The sequence below is a fragment of the Rhinopithecus bieti genome, unplaced genomic scaffold (assembly GCF_001698545.2).
Source record: "Rhinopithecus bieti isolate Rb0 unplaced genomic scaffold, ASM169854v2 scaffold_19939, whole genome shotgun sequence".
Lineage (NCBI taxonomy): Eukaryota > Metazoa > Chordata > Mammalia > Primates > Cercopithecidae > Rhinopithecus > Rhinopithecus bieti.
Genome location: NW_016810019.1, coordinates 821,552 through 847,880, shown reverse-complemented (window position 1 = coordinate 847,880; position 26,329 = coordinate 821,552). Strand labels below are relative to the sequence as shown.

Below are 26,329 nucleotides of genomic sequence, written 5' to 3'. Positions count from 1 at the left end.
TCAAAAAGAGAATGTGTTTTTCCAGAATAACCCCAGTTGTATCTGTAATTTGTTTTCAATATAAAGGTAGGTATGAGAATGTTTTTAACAACAGAATTAGTCAATCTAGATTAGGATGCTGTGTGGCATGACCATTCTCAAATTTTGAAAGCCTGAGCTGGTTGTGGGCAAGGGGATATTCATTAATGACATAAATTTCATTTATGAAATATGTATCCATCATCTAGGTATCTTACACATGGAGAGCTGAGTGCATCCCTTGTATAAAAAGTAAATGAAGACCAGAAGGAAGCAGACTTCGTCCTACAAACTGAAGCAGAGTTTCATGCTAAGAATCAGCAGGTTTTCTAGGTAGGTAATAACACCAGTGCAGTATTATTACAGTTCGCAGACCATGAAGGAAAGACGTGGAGAAGAGGGAGGGAGGAGGGAAAATCTTGCATTATAAGAGGTAAAAGAGTCCCCATTACAATTGCAATGCTTCATTAGACAGCTGATTTTTCTGGCTGGAAGGCACATTAAAAATAACCCTAACAATAACTTACCAAGACAATGGAAATCAAAAGAAAAGAAGGTAGAGGTACAGCTGTCTTATTAACATAACAACCAACTACAGCTGAAACAATACTCTGGTACAGGGACTACCTCATGTTAGAGACTGGGTATTTAGATAAAGAGGATCTGGTGCTCTTGGTTTAGCTTCAGTGATTTTCCAGCACTTATTAAAGCCACTGTACCCTGAACATGGAGACCCTCAAATCCTCTATATGCCAAAGATTTAAGTTGTAGAGAATTATACCAATGTTTGCTGATGGTGTGAACCAGAGGCAAGACCAAGCTCCCTGGTCTGGCTGAGTGGAGTCTTCCATGCACTGTGTGCCGCTCAGTTAGAAAGTCAACTAAGCGGAAAGGAGATAAGGAATGGCTATGGAATACCTGACTTCTTTATCTTGGTTAAGTGTCCATAATTCACTGTAGCCTCTGCCTCTTGGGTTCAAGTGATTCTCCTGCCTTAGCCTCCCAAGTAGCTGGGATTACAGGCGCGTGCCACCACACCCAGCTAATTTTTGTATTTTTAGTAGAGATGGGGTTTCACCATGTTAGCCAGGCTGGTCTGGAACTCCTGACCTCAGGTGATCCACCCACCTCAGCCTCCCAAAGTGCTGGGATTACAGGCGTAAGCCATCGTGCCTGGCCAACAATCTGGTATTCTTAAGGCAAAACAGTAGAAATCTCTTTAAATAGACACTTTATTAGATCCACAGGCGATAAAATCCCAGAGCTACTGTTAGGCATGTAAATATAGACCCTGTAAGAAAAAAACAATTGAGAGTACTATTAGTTCTATTAAGTTACTTGAGGGAACATCTTTTTTTTAAGAAAACACACACTTACTCACTTATTTCCTAAGAAAACCTAGAAACTTAGATTGCTCACTGATGTGCCATATTCCGTGAAACACCTGCCTACTGAAAAAACAAATCCCATACCCCTTGTTTCATTTTCTTGTTTTAGAGACACGGTCTCATCTGGCACCCAGGTGGAGTGTACCATGAAATGGTGTGATTACAGCTCACTGTGCCTCAAACTCCTGGGCTCAAGTGATCCTCCTGCCTTAGCCTCCCAAGAAGCTGAAGCTACAGCTGGATGACCCCACGCCTGGTTAAACTGTTTTGTAGAGACTAGGTCTCACTGTGTTGCCTAGGCTAAGAAAAGTTTTCAATAAACGTTTCAAATCACAAAAATTCTGTGGTCACAAGGTCTACGTATATGCACTATACAGACAGGGACACACAATTTAATATAAAGAACAACACTTCACTGTTAAATAATGCTGTGACCTTAAAATATTTCATTAATCCAAGATGCTAAATCTGACTTGAAATAATGGTTAATTTCGGTGCAGGGGTGGTACATGAATGTTCATTCTCTCTTTTGGATCAAAAATCTCGAAAGTAAAGTAACTCCTTAAAAGGAGTGTCGCCAATTGAAGCAGAAAGATTACGACTGAAACACCTTCCATTTTATCCATAAAATATTTCCTGTCTTGAATCTCATTAAAATCCCTAATAACTATACTTCCATTACAGTATCTTATCAAATTTCCAATTCTATCAATTATAAAGTACACAATTACTTTATTTACTACTAAGAAAGAAAAAGTGCCAATTAAAGTATAATACATCATCTATTGGAAACTGTAAGATGCTTTCCAGTTTCAGAGATGTTAAAATATTTCAGAAAGTGTTGGAATCAATGAAATGCAGTATCTGTCAATGACTTATTTTATAAATTTATTTTCTTTTCAGGTTGATTTAAATAGATATAAAATAGCTTACCTGCTAAATATTTAATATTATCAAGCTTGTGTGACTCAAGCATGGTTTTGAGGCCAGCAACCTCAGTTTCGATCTTCCTGTCTGTCTGGGTAAGGGCCCGATCTTGCTGGGCATGCTTTTAAAATGAAGAGAGTCACAGCGTTAGACCACAGCATGTCCCCTCTGTTCACCATCTGATAGCTCATTCCCAATGGGGTGTAGTCACAGGGAAACCTGGTTAACACTACGGAGGCCTGGGCTTTAGTCTCAGTGCTAAGATCCTAATGCTACGCTGCATTGGTCAGGACCCTTAACCTCTCTAGGCCTTAGTTTTCTTCTATTTGAAAAAATGAAAACAGAACAAAATGAAACAACCAAACCAGTGGCCCTGCCTTTACCTGGACTGTTTAGAGAGTCAAATGTGATAATCTATGTGAAAAAGCACTTGTAAGCTCTAGGTTGCTATATAAATGATGTGGCATTATGAGGCCAGTCTGTTCTCAAAGGCAATGGCTATGTCTCATCCTTCTAAATCCTCCTTAGTCAAAGATATACAGTAAACTCAAAAATGTTTTCAAGAAATGGTGTCTTAGATAATGTAAAAGCGGCAGTGCTTGTCTTGAGCTATTTCTAGTCATATTTTTAAAAAACTTTCTTTTTTCATGTTCAAATATCAAGTGTTTCATTGCTATGAGGCTTGGCTACCCAGGGCCAATTTGTGTCCTTCCCCAAATACAATACAGTTAAACTGGATACATAATCAACCCTCAAAAAGGCAATGGGTTTGGCCGAACTTATGGGGGTTGCATAACTGCATTAATGCATACAAACCGTGGCAATGCTTCACTAAAATTCCTCGAGCAACGGAATCTACCAATTCAGGCAGAGAAAGAAAGAAATAAATGCCTGGATGAGTAGAAAATTATGCCAGAGAAACATCCCAGGATTCTGGAATTCTCTCATGAAAGCCTCTTGGGTGTTTCAGAGGCCCCAGGTTCCATACAGTATGGAAAAGGAGTAATGTATGCTATAAATTAAAAATAGAATAAGACTTCTCCATTCCTCACTATTCTTCAATTAGTGAGATTTAAACTTTCTTAGTAAAACTTTTGTTCAGAAAAACAAACTTTCAAGCAGGGTGTGGTCCCAGCTACTCTAGAGGCTGAGGTGAAGGAGGGTGCAGTGGAGCTGAGATTGCACCACTGCACTCCAGCCTGGGTGACAGAGCGAGACCCCATCTCAAAAAAAAGAAGAAGAAAAAAAAAGGAAACTTTCATTAAGAAAGTTAAATCTTTCGGCCGGGCGCGGTGGCTCAAGCCTGTAATCCCAGCACTTTGGGAGGCCAAGACGGGCGGATCACGAGGTCAGGAGATCGAGACCATCCTGGCTAACCCGGTGAAACCCCGTCTCTACTAAAAAATACAAAAAACTAGCTGGGCGAGGTGGTGGGCGCCTGTAGTCCCAGCTACCCGGGAGGCTGAGGCAGGAGAATGGCGTGAACCCGGGAGGCGGAGCTTGCAGTGAGCTGAGATCCGGCCACAGCACTCTAGCCTGGGCGACAGAGCGAGACTCCGTCTCAAAAAAAAAAAAAAAAAAAAAAGTTAAATCTTTCATAGGATAACTATCTTCCATTAAGATAACCAAATATTTTGTGAAGTGCAAAAAAAAAAATCCTGTGGCATTCCACTTCTGCATATATACGCAAAAGAACTGAAAGCAGGAGTCCCAACAGACATCTGTGCACCCACGCCCACTGCAGCACTATTCACAGAAGTCAACAGGTGGAAGCAACGCAAGTGCCCCTGACAGATGAATAAAGAAAATGTGGTATATACAAAGAATGGAATACTAATCAGCATTCAAAAGGAAGAAAGTCCTGTCATTGCAACAACATGGATGAACCTTCAGGACATTGTATTAGGTGAAACAAGCCAGCCACAAAAAGACAAACACTATGGTTCTATTTACACGAGGTATGTAGAATAGTCAAATCCACAGACAGTAGAAAGGAGGTTGCCAGGGGCTGGAAAAGGGAATGTATAAAGGGTGCCGAGTTTCAGTTTTGCAAAATAAAGAGTTCTGTGATAGACAGTGGCGAGGGTTGCCCCAAAATGTGAATGTACTTAATACCACTGAACTGTACACTTAAAAATGGTTAACATCGTAATTTTTATGTTGTGTGTATTTTAGCACAATATAAAAAATTCCCATGACAGTAAACCTGCATATAAGTTCCTATTATCATTACAAACAACCATGCATGGGATGAAGCAAAGATGAGTACAATGACAAAGAAAAATCAAAGTCTCATTTCTTACCAATGCCACTATTTCTGTTCTCAATTCCAGCAGCTTCTTTTCGTTCAATGAATACTGAAATAAACACGTAACATGGGTCAGATTCTGATCTACTCCTCTCTCTTCTCCTTCTCTGGTGCCTTAAATATTCTGGTCTCAGTAAACTCCTAGAATATGTAACACCAGAAAGTCAACTCTGGGATGAAGTAGCCTACCTGCATCTTTGTATCTGTTATTTGAAGTTTCTTTTTGTTTTTTTTCATAGAGATGGGGTTTTGCCATATTGCCCAGGCTGGTCTCAAACTTCTGAGCTCGAGTAATCTGCCCACCTCGGCCTCCCAAGGTGCTGGGATGACAGGCATGACCTACCATGCTGGCTAAAGTTTCTTATTTATATTTACTCATTCCTCCAATATCTGGATTTCCTTAGTCATCTATCACTTCTCCCTGCATCTTTCCTGTGATGGCTTTAGGGCCCTCCCACTGTTGTAGCAGCACTCTCTGGGGACCAATTTCCACGGATGGTGAGTCACGTGGTTTTTGGTTTTAAGAGGGTTGAAAATGGAGACTCAACTCAATTTAGGAGCTATCCCATCGTAACTAGTAGCAAAACAAGTCATTACTTGAGTCTCAACAAAAGACAGGAAAAGTATGAAGTTGGGGAAAAACAGTGGCAAGGATTATTATTCTATGACAAAGACACTGTGCTGTGATTATAAAACACAATGTAAATAACATAAATACACTAACTCACCACATGTTGGTTTTTTTTGGGTTGTTTTTTTGTTTTGAGATGGAGTCTCACTCTATTGCCTAGGCTGGAGTGCAGTGGCTTGATCTCGGCTCCCTGCAACCTCTGCCTCCCAGGTTCAAGCAATTCTGCCTTAGCCTCCTGCACATGTTAGCTTTAATAACAATAAAAAAAACCCACTTGGGCATAGTCATAATCCAGTGTTACTAAAGGAACTCATTCTACCCAGAGTTAAAGTATCTCACCTTTGGTTATTAATGTCAGTGAAAAGATTTAGTGCAGTTTTGGAGACAATAAGATTGAAATCAGACTTATCTCCTTAGTAGTGGGCAACAGGATTTAATTGAGCAAATGACAATGAGTAATTTAAATGAAGACTTTTAAGACCTACATTAACCTTGTTATACAGAGAAAAGGTTAATGCTTTGAAATATATAGAAACTTTCTAGCTGTAAAATGTTCTCCTGGGACTACTGGGAACTTAGAAGTAAAAAAAAAATAAGAGAGAGAGAGAGAAAACAAAACCAAAACCCCAAAACCCTAAGCCAAGGAGTAGGTTGTAAAACCAAGAACAATGCTCTTTAAACCTCAGGGTTTCAGACCAGGAGAGCCCTATGCATCAGATCACCACTAGAGGGCGGCGTGGAACAAGATTTTGTGCATCACTAAACTTGTCTTCATTAACTCAACATCGACTCACCCACAAAAGAAAAGCCTAAATCTTGATGCTGCCATGGTTTTAAAAGTAACATCTATGTAGCTATATATCCCCATGCCCCAAAAGTTTATATGCCATACTGCTTTTGGAACTGGCTGTAAATATCATAGTTAATTTTCAATTTAATATTTAACATTATAACTTTACCAAAAGAATGAGAGCCAAAAACTCATCTTCACCAATGCATGTAACAAACACACTCGCTTTATAATTTACTACTACCTTGCGCTTCAGAGTAATCTAAGTTTATGATTACCAAGAACAACCTCCCAGTTAGGGTACTAAATCACATAAATTCACTGGCTTGATGGGAACTAAGCTATGAGGATGCAAAGGCAAAGGGATGATACAGTGGACTTTGAGGACTGGGGGGAAAGGGTGGGAGGTGGGTGAGGGGCAAAAGACTACACATTGTGTACACTGCTAGGGTGATGGGGACACCAAAATCTCAGAAATCACCTCTAAATAACTTCTTCATGTAACCAAACACCACCTATTCCCCCAAAACCTATTGAAATTAAAATAATAATAATGACACACTAAAAAAAGATTACAAGAACAATTCATAGTCACAGTTACTGTTCAAATATACCACGAAGGCACTTTTGTGTCATGTAGAAAAAGTTACTGTCATGATGGATAGGATTTAATTGAAACTGTGCATTGGTTGCTTCCTGGAGATTAAGGTCAATATCGTCATTCCAGATAAAATAATTACATGTAAATTATATTTATCAGCATAGTTAACTAGTAAATTCAAGTAAAATAAAATCAGGTTAAGTATTTTGAGTGCTGTATTATCAAATCTGCAAAATATTGTAAGCTTTACTTTTCTTATTTTATAAGAACACTGAATGGATCCACTCTATATATCCAATAATTTAAAAATATGAGTATTTGAAGAATGAAATTTCTTTTTTTTTTTTTTTTTGAGACAGGGTCTCGCTCTGTCACCCAGGCTGGAGTGCGGTGGTATGATCTCGGCTCACTGCAATCTCTGCCTCCCGGGTTCGAATGATTCTTCTGCCTCAGTCTCCCAAGTAGCTGAGACTACAGGCAACTGCCATCAAGCCGAGCTAATTTTTGTATTTTTGGTAAAGACAGGGTTTCACCACGTTGGCCAGGCTGGCCTCGAACTCCTGACCTCAGGTGATCCACCCACCTCGGCCGCCCAAAGTGCTGGAATTACAGGTGTGAGCCACCATGCCCGGCAGAAATTTTTTCATTTTGGCTTAAAGACGATAACTGTAACTGTGAAAAAAATTTCTGGAAAATTTTTGTTTGCTGGATGATGTCACTGACTTAAAATGAGTAAAATCTAAATGTTACATGATTGAAAAATGTACGTATGTATCAGCCTAGTTTTGTTATTAAAATGACTCCACATAAAATTTTTTAAAAATTCACTGGCTTTCATCTACATTCATGCCCTGTATTTCCTGATGTCCTTGATGTAGTTTTTCCCAGATTGGTTAGCTACATGCAGTCATTTTCCTACATCAAGTGAGTTTGGTTCTTCTTGAGTACACAACCCATAAAGACAAAGGTAACCAAAAGAGTTTCTCCTCTTCTGGACACCAGTGACATGCTATAGCCATTAACTATTTTAGTAATACTAGGTGATTTAATCTTTATGGGTGGAGACTGTTGTTGTAAGACTAGAAAGACAGCCTTAATAATTGTTTTGTATAACGAAGCTCGGATTAACTCTTGAAATACAGTGGCAGTTCCAAAATACAAGTAGGTTACTTTTTTGAGTTTCAGTGTTAGCTTGATTTATTATTATAGCACATTTTAATTAAAAGCAAACTGTCAAAAATGTGAAGACAACCAACAGTTGTGAGTACTCAGTTTCTGCATGTGTATTCAGTTTTGTGTTGGTGCAAGATGCTCTCTGTCCTACTTCTCATTATGCTGAGAATAAAAAAGGCACCCGATGTTAACCAAATTCAAATAAAGTCCAAGCAAAAAGACAGCAGAAGATTCAGTCAGGGTTAAAAATCACTAGAGGCAACCTGACACATATCTTTATTAAAACACACTTAGGCCGGGCACGGTGGCTCACTCCAGTAATCCCAGCACTTTGGGAGGACAAGGTGGGCAGATCACTTGAGGTTAGGAGTTTGAGACCAGCCTGGCCAACATGGTGAAACCCTGTCTCTACTAAAAATATAAAAACTAGCCAGGCGTGGTGGTGGCGCCTGTAATCCCAGCTACTCGGGAGGCCAAGGCAGGAGAATTGCTTGAACCCAGGAGACAGAGGCTGCAGTGGCCGACATAGTGCCACTGCACTCCAGCCTCGGCAACAGAGTGAGACTACGTCTCAAAAACACCAAAAACAAAACAAAACAAAACAAAACAAAATACCCTCACAACTTCTCACTGCATTTAAAATACAACATAGAATTTGGAGACTGAGTTTTGCTCTTGTCGCCCAGGCTAGAGAGCAGTGGCATGATCTCAGCTCACTGCAACCTCTGTTTCCTGAGTTCAAGAGATTCTCCTGCCTCAGCCTCCTGAGTAGCTGGGATTACAGGTGCCCGGCTAATTTTTTGTATTTTTAGTAGAGACAAGGCTTCACCATGTTGGGCAGGCAGGCTGGTCTCGAACTCCTGACCTCAGATAATCTGCCCATCTCGGCCTCCCAAAGTGCTGGGATTACAGGCGTGAGCCACTGCGCCCAGCCAGAAATGTTTTAATCTTGAATTCCAGTGTATAATTTAATATTACTTAATATTAATAATTTACTATTATTCAAGCCTGAGATAATCAACTTAACTTTTGCAAGATCAAGACCTATGAAGATTTAAGTCAGTATTAAATAAATCGATTGCATTTAATTTCTTTATGAATGTCTATGTAACATGTGTCTATAATTTCTGAAACAAAGATTCAAATTGACTAATTTGACTAGGATTTTAATTTTAATGTTACTTTTGAAAGCATCAAATTTAAGTCTAAATCCAAAATGAATATAATGGAGAAAATACAGCCTAACACTGATAAACAGATATTGAACAGTACCTGACATGTGTATAAACTTAGGCTTAACCAAGCATTCCATACCAAAAATAAATTCCTAATGTATTTTTAGTAAAGGAACATACCAATTCTTTTACTCTGCTCTTTTCTAGGTTGAAGTCTAATTTGGTATCTGTTCGGACTTTGATCATTTCATCCTAAAAGGAAGGCAAACAACAAAGAAGGAGAAATCCAAAGTAAGAAACCCAAACTCTCTGAGGACATGACGGCGGGACCACTGCCCGCACTGTCCCTATCCTAGGGGAGGCAGCCCAGGGAAGGACAGAGCCAGGGGCTTCCAGAGAAATGGACCTAGGCCTCCTGGCATCAGGGAACTCTGGCCAAGCCACATCCGGAGCCCATCCCAGGACTTCCCAGTTAGACACAAATAACCCCCTTCTATGCTTATGCCAGTCTAGAGTGGGTTGTTGATGCCTTTTTTTTTTTTTTGAGATGGAATCTTGCTCTGTCATCCAGGCTAGAGTGCAATGGCGTGATCTCCGCTCACTGCAACTTCTGCCTCCTGGGTTCAAGCAATTCTCCTGTGTCACCCTCCCGAGTAGCTGGGATTACAGGCGCATGCCACCACGCCCTGCTAATTTTTGTATTTTTAGTAGAGATGGGGTTTCACCATGTTGGTCAGGCTGGTGTCGAACTCCTGACCTTGTGGTCCACCCACCTAGGCCTCTGAAAGTGCTGGATTACTGGCATGAGCCTTCGCGCCCAGCCTGTTGCTGCTTTTAACCTCAAGACTCCTCATACAATCTCTGAATGGAACTTATGAATAAAGCTGATCTGAAACAACTTTGAAAAGCAAAGATGGACTCAAAGCAGCCAAATATTAAAATCTGGTTTACACAGAGCCTTTTCTCTAACACACATCAAAGTCTTTTTTTCTTTAACATCTATGTTTTTGCTATTTAAAAAAACATCAAATAGCTGGCACAGTAAGCATTTAAAAATCATGTGTGTTTCTCTAAAGACAGTCTAAGAGAATTTAAGGGTTCCTTCCATGCAGCTACTTTAGAAAACTTTGACTTAAAATGACTTAATTCCTCTTAGAACACAATTTTTTTTTTCTTTTCTTTTTTAAGACAGAGTTTCGTTCTTGTTGCCAAGGCTGGAGTGCAATGGCGCAATCTCGGCTCACTGCAACCTCCACTTCCCGGGTTCAAGTGATTCTCCTGCCTCAGTCTCCCAAGTAGCTGGGATTACAGGCGCCTGCCACCACGCTCAGCTAATTTTTGTATTTTTAGTAGAGACAAGGTTTCACTATGTTGGCCAAGCTGGTCTCGAACTCCTGACCTCAGGTGATTTACCCGCCTCAGCTTCCCAAAGTGCTGGGATTACAGGCATTAGCCATCGTGCCCGGCCACAATTTTCTTAATGAATATGGTTACACACAACAGTAATTCATTCATTGGCTGTGTTCTTAGCTAAATCCTCCAATGTGTACTTTTGAGGCATATTACACAAACATTTCACATAGAATTAAGTTTTAAAAATATTCATTTCTAATATTACACTTATTAATAAGTTTATATAATTACAAACAAGCCAACAAACAGGAAAGTGAATCTTACCATTACTTGTTGCTTTAACTGATGTAGTTCGAGTTTTACTTTCTAAAAACACATGAAAAAAATAAGTCTTTAGAAAGAACAACATAAAATGCAGTAATCAACAAATATTACAATATGTATGTACGCACAAGTTCTTCAAGTTTTTCCTCCATTCAGAACACCATATTGACTGCAGAATGGCATTACAACACATGTATCTTGAAATAAGTTTGAATTCATCTTGAAGGCTACATAAAGTTAATTCAGTTGTGTTTGGCATACACATTTGCCTTCAGTGACCCTGCTTTATTTAGTATCTCCTTCAGTTTATCTTTTAACTAATTCTACCCTCAATTAACTGATTTCAAGGACAACTTAGAGAATCTGAAACTTTACCACTTTACTTTTTGCTAGAAGGTTTCTTACAAGGCTAGGTCAACAGGCAATAAATGGCCTTCCCTATAGGACTTTAAACATGACTGAAAATAAAAGATGCAGAGAGAGCACTTATTTACATGCTGATCCCATATGCTCTATTTAAAGGAACGCAAGAGATATTTTGCAGCAGCAATTATTCAAAATAACCAAAAACTGGAAACAATTCTAATTTACATTACAATAGAACAATGGGGGCATATTCACGTAAGACTACAGACAATGAAAAAAATGATCTCTTGCTACAGGACACACAGCATGATACCATCAAATGGTTCTAGAATAGGCGAAACTAGTCAATGGTGTTATCAGCTAGGACAGAGTTTCCTCTGCGGCAGGGGCAACTGAGAGGCATGAGAAGGACTTCTGGGACACTGGTCAAGTTTTCCTGCTTGATCTGACTGGAAGTACACACTGTATGAAAATTCACTGAGATGTACACTTATGTGAGATCTTTTATGTGTATATATTTTATCTCAATGTCTTAATATAATCAACTTTCTAAGTGTGAGTGGCTGTTTTACCTCATTTTCTGCTCTGAGGGCTGAAAATTCACTCTTCTCCAAAATAATCATATCCTTTTTCACATTCGCAATCTGAGACATTATTTGTTGAAAAGTGATTTCCTAGGAAAAGAAAAACAAAACACACAATCTAGTCTACCCTAAAAAGTCCACTTCCTATCATCTCAATGTGCTATCTTCTTATTGAGAAACCAGGAGAATGTGGACACAAGAAGAGGTTCAGTAAAGTCATCCTTTATTCCAAAAGGGGAGAAGGAAAAGGAAAAAAACCCCACATATCTGGCCAGGCAAGGTGGCTCACACCTGTAATCCCAATACTTTGGGAGGCCAAGGCAGGAGGATTGGTTGAGCCAAGGAGTTCGAGACCAGCCTAAGCGACGTGGTGAAACCCCATCTCTACAAAAAGTACAAAAATTAGCCAGTTGTAGCAGTGCACACCTGTAGTCCCAGCTACTTGGGAGGATTGTTTGAACCCAGGAGGTCAAGGATACAGTGAGCTGAGACTGCACCACTGCACTCCAGGCTGGGTGAAAGAGTGAGACCCTGTCTCAAAAAAAAAAAACCCAAAACACAAAAAAAACAAAAACCACATATCTGGTTATCGTTACCAAGTGAATCACAGCTAAAAGGGTGGTGATCTGAAGACTTGAGAAAATGATGCTACAATACTGTAATTCAGGCCATGTCTCCATTTATTAAAGTATATTTCACTGGAATAATTTTGAACAGTGAGCTTTCAAGCATAACAATTCTACAACTGTTGACTAAATAGCTCTGAGTAAGTATTTTTTATGCCACTGTAATCTTTTGCCTCTTAATCATGGTAAAAGTTACTATATACTTTTCAACTGGGTATTATCTAAAAAATTACATGAAAACATTACTACAAACAATATCCCATCTTCACAGTCCTAATTTGCTAGGCCACCCGACAAGGCTAACCTGCTGCATCTTGGTGACCATATCTTTGTAGACGACGTCCATGTTGGCTTCCAGGATCTTGACCAGTGCAGACACAATGATTTCTGCTTGTTGAGTAGCAAACCCTAAGCAAGCACACAGGCAAAAAAAAATCATGCTCAGAGTTACAAAAGCCCACAGCAAATGCACACATTCATGTGAATGTCCGAATCCAGGAGCAGGGGTATAGCAAAGTGTGGTAGGAGGCAGGGAGGAGGGCCGAGCCACAAACTACCACGTGCTGGTCACTCAGAGCAAGCACGAAACATAAGCTGGCTTCCCCAGGTACCGGTGGCTTTGCTGACAGATTTGTAAGTCCTTCCTAGCTATCAAAAGTCATGTTTTCAGAGACTATTTAATGACATAGACAATGCCGGCAAGTCAATGTCAAGTGAAAAAAGGCAAGACTCAAAATCAAAGATGCAATTCTTGTTTTCATAATTTAACAAAGATTCATCGTAATTTTTGTTTTCTTCTTTATGTTTCTCTGCATTATGTAGATTTTCTATGGTGGACAATATTTCCTTAATTTTGTAACGTGTACGTTATTAAAAAATAATTTCCTTAAATAGGAAAGCTCAGCTGTTTTATATCTAGCATAAGGCAGTCAAATCATTGACTATACAGTCATCTAGCTGTTGGCTAACTTAATGTTAAAAGACAAAATCCGTTCTTTCATTTTTCCCGCACAATTCTCTTCAGTAACTAGTCTGGGGGACCCCAAGTGGAAAAAACATGTACTTTGGTAGTCAATAAATTATACTGAATTGAATGATAGAGGATTCAATGCAGTACTTGTTTTTTTTTTTTTTTTTTTTTTTGAGACAGAGTTTTGCTCTTGTTGCCCAGGCTGGAGTGCAAAGGCATGATCTCAGCTCACAGGAACCTCCACCTCCAAGGTTCAAGACATTCTCCTGCCTCAGCCTCCGGAGTAGCTGGAATTACAGGCATGTGCCACCATGCCCAGCTACTTTTGTATTTTCATTAGAGATGAGGTTTCTCCATGTTGGTCAGGCTGTTCTCGAACTCCTGACCTCAGGTGATCTGCCCGCCTTGGCCTCCCAAAGTGCTGGGATTACAGGTGTGAGCCACCACGCCTGGCCAGTACTTGGTATTGTTTTTAAAAACGTTGGATAGTAACTCATATTTCACATAAATTCTAATTAAATGCTTAAAACTGAGTGCCTGGGAAACAGTTCTATTAAATGCTTCCAGCTTTAAGAATTTCAGAAGAATCTATTGATTCCTGTAATTAATTGTGTATTGGAATAAAGTAGTACTTAATTAATGGAATTTGTTTGGATAAGATGAAGCATGGGACTATAATAAAAAAAAACCAAAGACACAGATTTAAAGGAGAAGGAAAAAACCTCCAAAGACCTATTGCCATCACTTTCATCAAAATCCTTTAATTTTCAACATGTGTGTTGTGCACATGTCTAGGAAAAAAAATATAAAAGGTTATCCACCAAAATGTTAACATTGTTTAGTCTGAATCTGTTTTCTTTTTCCTAGTCTGTCTTGCTAGTTTTTAAAAACTTAACATAAACTTTTGCAAATTTTAAAGCTTGATTAAGAAGAGTTCACTGGCTGGGTGTGGTGGCTCACGCCTGTAATCCTAACACTTTGGGAGGCCAAGGCAGGAGGACTTTTGAGCCCAGGAGTTTAAAAAACCAGCATGGGCAACACAGTGAGATCCCATCTCCATTTTAATGTAAATAAAATTTAAAAAATTTTTTAATTAAAAAAAAAAAAGAGTTCATGTTTAAACATAATTAGTTTTGGCGGCTGGACACAGTGGTTCATGCCTGTAATCCCAGCACTTTGGGAGGCCAAGGAGGGCGGATCACTTGAGGTCAGGAGTTTGAGACCAGCCTGGCCTACATGGTGAAACCCCATCTCTAGTAAAAATACAGAAAATTTATGTAGGTGTGGTGGTGTAAGCTCGGAATCCCAGCTACTTAGGAGGACAAGGTGGGAGGATCGCTTGAAACCAGGAGGCGGGGGTTGCAGTAGGCAGGACTGCACCACTGTACTCCAGCCTCAGAGAAAGACTGAGACACTGTCTCACAAAAAAAAAAAAAAAAAAGGAAAAGAAAAATAAAGGTAGAAAGAGAACTTATGTTGATTGTAAAACAAACTCTAAAGCCATATACTTTATAGCCACTTGTGGGAGGAGAAAGGGATTAAGAAAAAGTAGAAATCTGAAAACCTACTGAGTTATGAGGTAGAAATTAATTTTTTGTAGACATGAGGGAATAGGACAGAACCAGGGTCAGTGAGATCACAGGCATATGAGAAATTCTGTTAATCTGAAGACAGAGGTCTGGATAAAGAAAGGGTAGAATATGCCTTAAAAAGTCCTTCCTGGCCTCCTACTCAGCCAGTCATCTCAGACACCCGCCCCACTCATCCATGTTGGATTAAACAGCCCCTCCACACCATGTACTGCAGTGCGGTCCTCACACCACAGTCTTTAAAGATGCAAATAATCATGGGTTAAGGTTTAAAATCAAGAAAACTAGGAAGACTTCTGCTTATCAATTTTTTGTTTGTTTGTTTTGTTTTGGTACAGACAGGCTCTCACTATGTTACACAGACTGGCCTTGAACTCATGGGCTCAACTGATCCTCCCGCCTCAGCCTCCTAAAGTGCTGAGATTACAGGCATGAGCCACCTCACCTGGCCTTATCAGAGGAACTTTACATGCTCCTCTCTCACTTCTACTTTTCTCTTTTAAATTCTGAACTGAAATAAGTTTTGGTGAAAAAAGCCTACTGTTTGACAGGAAAAGTTAAAATAATTACACAGCATATGACAGTTTTTCCAAAGTTCATTCATGCATATTATCTTGTGTAATATTCAAAAAGATCTTTGGAATTCTTATTACACTCATACTACAGATGGGCAAATAGAAACAGAGAAGGGGAGAAAGGCTTCCTAAGCTATGCAACTAGAAGTCTGCAGAGTTAGGCTCAAGCCCAGAGCCACTCTCTCCCACAAAGCACAGAATAATTCATTCCATCACTTTGTCTTAGGCATGTAAAGCATCTCTACAGAGAATAGCTTTTCTGACACAAACATGTATAACGGGACAAATAACTACACAATGAAGTAAAAACGCAGGGAAATTTATTTCACAAGCATAATTTACACTATTTTGAAATTCTGATTTTTGAGAATGTGTCACCATATAGAGAATTATAATCAGTGTATTTGTCTAAATATGATTTAGTACGAGAATCTTCCCTACATTCTAAGTCTAAAGTGCATTTTCAATGAACACCATATATACCAGAGCAATCTTTTACCTTAACAGCAATAAGGGAGAATGTTAGCCTGATTATTAAAAAGAAAAAAGAGAACCAGGCGTGGTGGCTCACGCCTGTAATCCCAGCACTTTGGGAGGCTGAGGCGGGTGGATCACAAGGTCAGGAGTTCGAGACCAGCCTGGCTGACATGGTGAAACCCCAACTCTACTAAAAATACAAAAATCAGCTGGGCGTGGAGGCACTTGCCTGTAATCCCAGCTACTCAGGAGACTGAGGCAGGAGAATCGCTTGAACCCAGGAGACAGAGGTTGCAGTGAGCCGAGATTGTGCCATTGCACTCCAGCCTAGGCGACATGGCAAGACTCCGTCTCAAAAAAAAGGAGAAAAAAGAAAAAAGAACAGTAAGTTGAAATTATCAAGAACTGCTACTCGACAACATTTCCATTTCACAGGATTTTAAAAAGCACACAAGATGCACAGTAATAAAACTATCACTTCTGTGCTTCAGACACTGTTGTCATAGGAATCATTCCTCAGCTTTGCTGACTTATGTCTAAATTTTTACCTATAACACTGTACTTCCATGGTGATGTTACAGAAATACACTTCACTTTGAAAAAGAGACAATGTGTGAGAAAAGTCTCCACTGTATTGATGAAACAAAAATGTCCTCAAGCAAAAAATGAGGACTTAAAAAATGGAGATTAATTAAAAAATTACCCATAGGCTTAAAAGTCAAAGAGATACAAAAATTAGCCAGACGTGGTGGTATGTGCCTGTAGTCCCAGCAACTCGGGAGGCTGAGGTGGGAGGATGACTTGCGCCTGGGAGGCAGGTTACAGTGGGCTGAGATTGCGCCACTGCAATCCAGCCTGGGTAACAGAGCCAGACCCTATCTCTAAATTAATTAATTAATTAATTAAATTAAATTAAATACAAATAAAAAATAAAAGTCAAAGAGAAATATGAGAACTTAAAATGAAACCAGAAGAGAAGTCATAATTCAAAGTGTTTTTCTAAGGCACTAAATGACAAACGAGAGAGGATTACCATTGTCTTCCAGTAAGCACACTAAGGCATGAGTGTCAAAGTAGAGCCTCCTACTCCCAGAAGAGGTGAAATCTCTCCTTCTGCGCTCCAGCTGCAGGTATCCAGCAGACAGGCTTAGCTCTAGGGTGGAAAGGACAGTAAGCTCAGAACAGACTTAATGCAAAACAGAAGCAACTCAGCACCCTGAGAAAATAAGGCATACCCCAAAGCCTACCTGGTATTTTATAACAGCTTCATTGAGATATACCATTCACTCAATTTCAAGCATACAATTCAACAGGTTTTGGCATAGAGTTGTGCAACCATCCCACAATCAAATTTAGAATATTTTTTCACTCTCAAGACAAACTGTACCCCTTAGCTGTCACCTTCCAATTCCCCCAGCCCTTCTCCACCGCCCCCAACCATACCCAGGACAAGCACTGGTCTATTTGCTGTCTTTTTTGTTTATCTACTCTGCAGACTTCACAGAAACTGAATCATGTAATATATATAGTCTTTTGTGACTGGCTTCTTAGCACGTTTTCAAGGGTCATCCATGTTGTAGCACGTCAGTACTCTTATTTCTTTGTATAGTTGAATACTCCTCCACTGTATAGCTATATTAAATTTTGTTTATCCATTTATCAGTTGAAGGATGCGTGGGTTGTTTCTACTTCTTAGCTATTATGAATTACATGGACATTATGTTTTCAATGATCTTGAGTGTATACTTAGGAGTAGAATTGCTGGATCATATGATAACTCTATGTTTGTTTCAGCAACCGCCAGACTGCTTTCCAAAGCAGCTGTACCATTTTACACTCCCTCTAGCAGCACACATGGGTCCCAACTTCTCCCCATCCTCACTAACCCTTGCTATTATCTGGGTTTTAAAAAAATTATAGTTATCCTATTGGGTGTCACTGTGGTTTTAATTAGCATTTCCCTGATGACTAATGATGCTGAGCATCTTTTTATGGGCTTGCTGGCCATTTGGATATCTTCTTTGGAGAAATGTGTATTCAAGTCAGCTATGGTTTGAACGTGTTCCCCAAAGTTTATGGGTTGAAACCTTAATCCCCAACACACCAGCGTTGAGAGGTGGGTCCTTTAAGAGGTGATTAGGCTATTGGGAGGGCTCTGTTCATGAATGGATTAATGCTGCTATCTCGGGGGTAGGTTTCTGATAAAAGAATGAGTTTGCCACCCCTTCCCTGACATGTGTGCTGTTCTGCCTTCCGCCATGTTACGAAGCAGCAAGAAGGGCCTGGCCAGATGCGGGCCCCTCAATCTTCAACTTCCTAGCCTCCAGAACTGCAAGAAATGTATCTCTTTCTTTTTTTTTTTTTAATAAATTACCAGTCTGTGTTATTCCCTTACAGCAGCACAGAACAGACTAAGGCAAAGTCCTTTGCCCATTTTTAATAGGGTTGTCTTCATATTACTGAGCTGTAAGAGTTCTTTATATAGTCTAGATACAAGCTCCTTATCTGATTATGATTTGAAAATACTTTCTCCCATTCTATGGGTTGTCTTTTCACTTTTTGATACCGTCTTTTGAAGCACAGAAGTTTACTTTTGATGAAGTCCAACCCATCTGGTTTTCCTTTTGTTGCCTGTGCTTTTTTTTTTTTTTTTTGAGACGGAGTCTCTCTCTATCGCCCAGGCTGGAGTGCGGTGGCTGGATCTCAGCTCACTGCAAGCTCCGCCTCCTGGGTTTACGCCATTCTCCTGCCTCAGCCTCCCGAGTAGCTGGGACTACAGGCGCCCGCCACCTTGCCCGGCTAGTTTTTTGTATTTTTTAGTAGAGATGGGGTTTCACCGTGTTAGCCAGGATGGTCTCGATCTCCTGACCTCGTGATCCACCCATCTCGGCCTCCCAAAGTGCTGGGATTACAGGCTTGAGCCACCGCGCCCGGCCGCCTGTGCTTTTGATAACATATGTAAAAAACCACTAAGAAATGCAAGTACATGAAGATTTACACCCATGTCTTCTAAGAGTTTTACAGTTTTAGCTCTTACATTTAGGTCTTTTACTCATTTTGGATTAGTATTTTAAATGGTGTGTGGTAGTGGGTTCAGCTTCATTCTTCTCCATGTGGATATCTAGTTGTCCCAGCACCATTCCCTCGGCTGAAATGCCTTCTCACTCTTGTTGAAAGTCAGTGAGCTGTAAGCATGAGGCCTGGTGTCTGGGCTCTCCATTCTAATGTATTGATCTATATGTTTGTCCTTATGCCAGCGCCACGATTTCTTGATTACTTGTAAGTCTGTTTTAACCTTTGACCTCAGAAAGCGTTTGTTGTTGTTGCTGCTCTTGATTTTTTTTTTAAGGCGGGGTCTCGCTCTATTGCCCAGGCTGGAGTGCAGTGGTGCAATCATAGCTCACTACAGACCTGACCTCAGCCTCCCAAGGTGTGGGTTTTAAACTTGGTTGTCTGTCAAGGTTGTTCGGTTATTCTCGTTTTCCTGTATTTCCATATGAATTTTAGGATCTGTGTGTCAATTTCTATAAGAGAAGCACTTGGGATTTTGATAGGAATGTGTTCAATTTGTAGATCAGTTTGAAAAGTACGCCATCTTAATATTAAGTATTCAGATCAATGAAAATGGATGTCTTTCCATTGATTTAGGAAAATTATACTTTAATGTACATTAGACTTTAAGTACATTGCACTTTCTATATGTTGCTGGATTTGACCTGCTAGTATTTTGTTAAGGGTTTTCTCATCTTTAATCATAAGAGGTATCAGTCAATAGCATTCTTTTCTTGTAATGTCTTTGCAAAAGCCTATCTTTAGAGAGCTATTTTCTAACAATTTTTACATTACCTTTTCTATAAATTTTTGTGCATTTAGCCTAGATCCAATCCATTTTGTAAACTTCTTGCTTGAAGGTACTCATCTGAGGGAGGTGGTATAGTATACGGTTTAGTTTCTTGGCTTTGGATTTTATGAATTGCTAAAATCATTTTTTTTTTTTTTTAATTGGGCCAAGTGAACTAGTTCATGGTTGTAAATCTAATACTTTGAGAGGTCAAGGTGGGAAGATCACTTGAGGCCAGGTATTCGAGACCAACCTGGGCAACACTGCAAGACCTCATCTCCAGAAAAAAAAAAAAAAATTAGCTGAGTGTGGTGGTGTGTGCCTGTAGTCTCATCTACTCCTAGCTACTTAGGAGGCTGAGGCAGGAGGATGGCTTGAGCTCAGGAGTTTGAGGCTGCAGTGAGCTATGATCGCACCACTGCACTCCAGCCTGGGTGACAAACGAAGATCCTGTATCTAAAACAAAAATATTAAAAGGCCGGGCACGGTGGCTCACGCCTGTAATCCCAGCACTTTGGGAGGCTGAGGCAGGTGGATCACGAGGTCAGGAGTTCAAGATCAGCTTGGCCAAGATGGTGAAACCCTGTCTCTACTAAAAATACAAAAATTAGCCATGTGTGACGGCGGGCACCTGTAATCTTAGATACTCAGGAGGCTGAGGCAAGAGAATTGCTTGAACCCGAAAGGCGGAGGTTGCAGTGAGCCGAGATTGTACCACTGCACTCCAGTCTGGGTGACAGAGCAAAACTCCATTTCAAAAAAAAATAAAAATAAAAAATAAAAAATAAAATATTTGAGTTGCCAATTTTTAACTGTCATGAAAGAACATTTAAATATTGCTGCTTACTACTATTAAATATTATACTAAAAAAGAAATTATGACACCAAAAGAAAAAAAAAAAGACAATCTATAGAACTTCTATATCAACTTAGAACTTCTAATCAACTTAGTATATGAAAATCTTGCTACATATTTGTCACTGCTTTTCAAATTTTGCCATTAACTGGCACCAGTCTGAGGTCTGGTGTTGCAGAAGACTGGTAGGAGCAAGAAGGGTCACCTGCCAACTCAAAGGTCAAAGGTTTCCCCAGCAGGCCTCTGAATGACCAGAAAGATGCTCCAGCTGATCAGCCTCCACTCTCAGTCCTTTGCCCCTTCTTACCCTACAATAAAATCGAGAGTAAACAAAAATGTGATGTGGACTGAACCCTACAGATCTGACACTTCGCTGCAGCCTATGGGAGTCGTTCCCAGCCTGCTCACAACTTGGGAAGAGGAAGGTAGCTGTGGTCACTGTAGGCATCAAGATGAGAGCAAGAGATGCAATAATCTTTATCTGTATCAAGAACCATTTGCAGACTGACAAAATATAAAGTGCAACGACTTACGTGTGTTTGTATGTGTTTGCTGGTAAAACTGGGCCCTTAGATTCGAAGAACCACTGTGCTATGACACGAGGTCCTTGACCTGGCATACAAAGCCCTTGCTATTTATGACCACACTTATCCTTTCAGCTTTCTTTCTAGCAACCTAAGCTATTCTATTTCCTGCAACTCCATGCTTAAGCATGGCTTGTTCCCCTTTCCCAACTGTTAAACTTTAAGCATTCTTTTTACTTTTCTTCATTAAACTGCCAATTTACTGAGTATACATTATGTTTCAGATGTGGCATTTTCTTTTTTACACTTTATGGTTCTCTCTGCTTCCTCCACCCAGCTAAGGGAGTAACCTTTATGGCTCCCATACCTGTGTTCTCAGTTCAGCACAGATAGCTCATCTTAGCACTTAACACCTTATTTCCTCATCTGTATTATCTATTTGCCCAAGCTGCCCAGGAGCAGCCAGTCTTGCTCATTTTTTATCTTTAGCATCTGGCAAAGGACCTAGCATACAGCAGGCTAGGAATATATATATATATTTTGTAATTGAACTGTAATAACTTCTACAATCTGGATTATGAAACTGTCTAGAGGGAAAATTCGAAATGAATTCCTTTCTCCTCAGTTCTTCCCTTTTCACACAAACGAGCTCACTTAAATCTGGTATCTCTTTTTTAGTTTATTTCTAGTCCTGAGACAGAAACTGGCCTCCATGAGAAGAGACCCAGGATGTCTGCCCAACACAGAAGAGACCTAGCTTGAGAAAGAGTGGGAGTGAATGAATGAAAGCACTTATCTAGGGGACCTCTTAAGGACCACCTCACCTGCCCTAGAACTCTACTGGACTGTCCCATGTGTCAGGGAGCTTGGAAACACCTGAGTCTGGAATGGCTTGTGAAGAGTGACAGGGTTACTCTAGACCCAAACTCCTTGTTTCTAGTAAGAAAATAACCATTCATGTATTTAAAACATAACCTCCTCATCCCCACTCCCACATAAACAAAACAATCACAAGACTACTTTGTAACGCCAATTTAGATTCTATAGTTTTTTGTTGTTGTTTTCTTTTCAAAAGATTGGAACCAGAAACGACAAGCTTATTTCCAAGAAATCCTGCCTCTGAAAAGTAGACCGAAGGGCTGGCCACTTCCCAGTAGACACTCCAACGCCTGCTGAGGGAAGGATATGCCCTCTTGCCTTCTGTCAAAGGGCAGTACCTGAAGACGCCGCCAACTCCTAGACTCCTCACTGATCATAAGGAAGCGAGTCAACTGAGCTGTGTTAACGTGTAACATGCAATTCCCCTTTCTGGGGACCTTAAGCATATCAAGAGGATAATAAAAACCCACAATTACAATAGAGGCCCAAAGTTAGCCTTGGACAGGATGTGGAAACCAAATACAAACTTCCTACTCATGACATCCTTAAGTAGCCCAATTGAGAACCTCAGGTACCAAGCAAACAAATGGTTGGGAAACGCTCATTAGCTGGTTAATGAGCATACACCCCTCCTTAGCTGTGTCTCTGCTCTGCTTCTGTTTTTATGCATCCATACTTATGTTTTATGATGACTGAAGAATGAGATCGCTGACACTAAAACAACAGTACCACCTTACTGATTGGTCAGCAAATCCATGAGAAAGAACACTCTCTTTTTGCCCCATACTCTTGTATTGAGAGAAAAATAAATTGGAAATTACTAGCTTGTCAGAAAAAGCACAACAAAGGGCAAAATACAGAAATAAAGACCAAACTCATCTCCGACTCCTAATTTCTGAAGGACAGTGGCACCGAGTTCACTACTCATTCCCCACTCTCTGTATATAAAGTTTCCTTCACTTTATTGCTCTACTAATCAGTTTTTACCCCAGCCAATGATATGCTTAAATTTTAGACATAGTCAACATTTGCTGGGCCTATCTGTTGAATAGGAAAAATGTGTGGTTAGTGATGGCTACTAATGAACATGTACAGACTGCCCAAAGTGATAATTTTGCCAAGTCTGTTGATTATTCGAAATGATTTTTTTATTTAATCAACAATATGCTATCTAATAAGTTGATCCTGTTTACTTCCCTCATCTCCAGGGCAGTGATCTCTCTCACCTCCTTTTTAAATAGTCAGGCGCCCCACAACTACCTTTCAGCCCAGGACAGACGGGTACACACGACAGTGGTCTATGAGACTATAATACATATTTTTACTGTACCTTTCCTATATTTAGATGCGCAAATACCATTGTGTTCAGACTGCCTCTAGTATTCAGTACAGTAACATGCTGTTCAGGTTTGTAGCCTAGGAGCACTAGGCTCTACCTGCTAGTCTAGCTGTGTAGTAGGCTGTAGCATCCAGGTTTGTGTAAGCACACACTACAATACTCACACAAGGAAGAAGTCGCCTAATGACTCATTTCTCAGTAGGTGACTGTTCTGAAGGGATGCATGACTCTATTTAATTAAATGCTACCTTCTCAATGAAATCGATTCTGATCACCCTATTTAAATTCACGACTGGAGACCCATTCCACTTCCCAAGCCTTATCCTATAATTTTCCTATACCATTTATCAAATTACGAATATATAAAATTATGTATATGTAAATTACATATACATCAATTATGCATATGTATATCCATACACATTTACTGCGTCTCCTCCGCCAGAATTAAGCTCGACAGGGAAACATTTTTTGGACTGATATATCCCACACATCTAGAAAAGCGCCAGGGACAGGGTAGACGCCAGGACTCCACGAATTAATGATTCCATCAGAACGTGAAATCAAACTGTAAAGCAATCCCTTCATTTCTCAGAGCTTTGCTCCCCAAACATACCCATCCCTTCCCCCTGAGCGGCCAACAGGCTGCGCCCTGCCAAACAAAACGCCTGGAAGGCGGCGCCCAGAAGCAGACCCTAGGAGTGGGCGGGCACCACTTCCCCGCCCCAGCACGCACCTCCCTCCAACTTCAGCGCCCGGGATTCCCAGGAATTCGTCTCTTACTGGGCTAAGCCCCGCCACCGCGGCCGAGCAAGGCGGGCCCGGACCTTCGCCCCACGGTCCGGGCAGATGCCGGTGCCCTTGGCTGACCCGCCCTCCGGCCTGCCGGGCCTTTCCTCGGGAAGGCTGTAGCTGAGGTCCCCGACCCGCCCAGCCCCGCGAGACCAGCACCCTCTCCTTTCCCACCTGGGCCTCACCTCTCCTGCAGGAAACGAGTGCAGGCGCCGGGCCTTTGCACTGGGGAAGGGCGCCGGCGGCAGCGACGACGCCCGGACCGAGGCCCGGTGGGCACCTCCACGCGCCGCTGCCCCCGGCCAGAGGTGCGGCATACCCGACGCGCGAGCGCTCCCAGTCCCCGAGCTGCCGGCGCGGGGCTGCGGCGGCCAAGCGCGGGGAGGGCACTAGCAGGAGGAGGAGCAGCGGCGAGGCACGTGACACGCCGCCGCGGGTCGCCCGGGCGCGAGGGCGCAGCGCCCCCAGACCGTCGGAGAGCGCAGAGAGGCAGCGGCGTGCTGAGGTTCCGCTGCCTCCCGGTCTTCCGCTGAGGCCCGCGGGCAAGAACAGAAGCCGCCGATGGCCAGGCAGGCGCTGGGTCCCCTGGCTGCCGACGGAGCAACAGTCCATCCCCTAGCCCTTCACTGGCCCGGGTGCGCGCTCGTGCCTCTCGCTCAGGGCGCCGGTCATGCGCGGTCCCGGCCCACAGTCCGACGGTGGGAGCGAGCGTGGGCGGCAGCGCAGGCCCGCCCTTTCCTGCCGGGCGCGCGGGTGGGGCTCGGGACGCGCGCCCGGGGCGGGGCGGCGGGAGCCTGCGGTGGCTCTCCGGCACGCGGGGCCGAGCGGGTGTGGCTAGTCTCGGGGCGCTGCGGGGACCGTGCGAGCCCCCGCCCTATTCGCTAGGCGACGGCAGCGACCGGGAGGAGCCTGCGGGCACTCCGGAACTGGAAGGAGCTTGTTGCTGCCACGATTTGCATATTCACTGCACTGCTGTCCTTAAAAAGGAATTAATTACTCTGGCGCCCTTCAGAGTCCTGTGAAAAGTCCCAGACCGACAGGCTCCCTTAATTTCACTGATTATCCTAAGTTCCCCAACATGTGGTTCTGGGGAGCGTTTTAAGGAATTATTAGCAGGGCCCAGGGAAAGGCCCTCACATAATACATTCAAAACTAAATTTTCAGAGTTTTTGTTTCCAGATTAGAGCACCAAAAACATGGGGAGGTCGCAGTCTGGGAACTTAAAACGTGGGGCATGATCGTTAAAATGAGACCTGTCAGGTATATTTGAAACTGATAATGTTTAGTTTCGTGAACTTTTTGAAGGCCTGTTACACTATTCACAGGTGACTGATCCCTTACGTGAACTTGGAAGATGTTGAATGAATAAATGAAATGCATAAGGCATCAAGCTAGGAGATTTTATTAAAAATAAAAAACCCCAAAACAAATTGTTCTTATCCTCCAGAAGCTGTTTACCTATACAGCCATATGTGTACACATACGTGATGGAAGTAGAATGTGTTATGAGCCAATGAGAGATGTACAAAGTGCTGGGCAGAGAGGAACGTGCCTGTGGATGTGAAAGATAAGTGTCCATCAAAATTTGAAGAACTAAAAAACAGGATTCAAGTCATAGGTTGGTGCAAAAGTAGTTGCGGCTTTTGCCATTGCAAGTATACTTGCAACTACTTTTGCACCAACCTGAGAGACACTTTTGTAAAAGGAGTATACATTTATAAAACTGGTAGAAAAAGCAGTTTAGCAATGAGTATCAACAAAATTTGTAAACTTTTCTCAAGTCACCTAACTAAAAATGGGGATAATGGGAATAATCCAAAATATTAAAATCTACTAGGTTTGACCATACAAAGTTGTTATTTTAAGGGTCAAAATGTTTAATATTGGTAATTTCACATATGCACAAAAGATAGTCATTGTATCATATTTTGTGATTGGGAAAAAATGGGAAAAACTAGTGCACAACATTAGAGGAACAATTAAAACTGTGGCAAAAACTTTAATGTTAGTCCTTTGTAATTTTTAAAAATTGAGGTATAATTTGCATACAATAAATTCCACAGACCTATATGTTGAACGTGATGACATTTAGCAGTTGTATACACCACCCAGTCAAGATCTAGAACATTTTCATTGCTCCAGAAAGTTATTTTGTGCCAGTTTTCCAGACAACCCACCACCACCCCATGGCAACTATTTTCTCTTTTTTTTTTTTTTTTTTTG

The 26,329-nt window shown here is 41.3% G+C and overlaps 1 protein-coding gene across 2 annotated transcripts; it reads right to left on the bottom strand.

Moving 5' to 3' along the window:
• Positions 1-1,232: 1,232 nt before the first annotated feature.
• MCUR1 (mitochondrial calcium uniporter regulator 1) lies at positions 1,233-24,857 on the bottom strand. Of its 2 annotated transcripts, XM_017891171.1 has the most exons (9): positions 24,292-24,857; positions 16,909-17,028; positions 12,569-12,672; positions 11,627-11,728; positions 10,689-10,730; positions 9,192-9,263; positions 4,637-4,690; positions 2,340-2,454; positions 1,233-1,309 (listed from the first exon to the last, which is right to left on the bottom strand). In XM_017891171.1, exons 1-9 carry the CDS (start codon positions 24,716-24,718, stop codon positions 1,254-1,256), a joined length of 1,092 nt encoding a protein of 363 aa, XP_017746660.1. In that variant the 5' UTR covers positions 24,719-24,857; the 3' UTR covers positions 1,233-1,253. The 2 variants fall into 2 exon arrangements, with proteins under 2 accessions (XP_017746660.1, XP_017746661.1); XM_017891172.1 differs by lacking the exon at positions 9,192-9,263 and having other exon boundaries at positions 1,236-1,309.
• Positions 24,858-26,329: the final 1,472 nt, after the last annotated feature.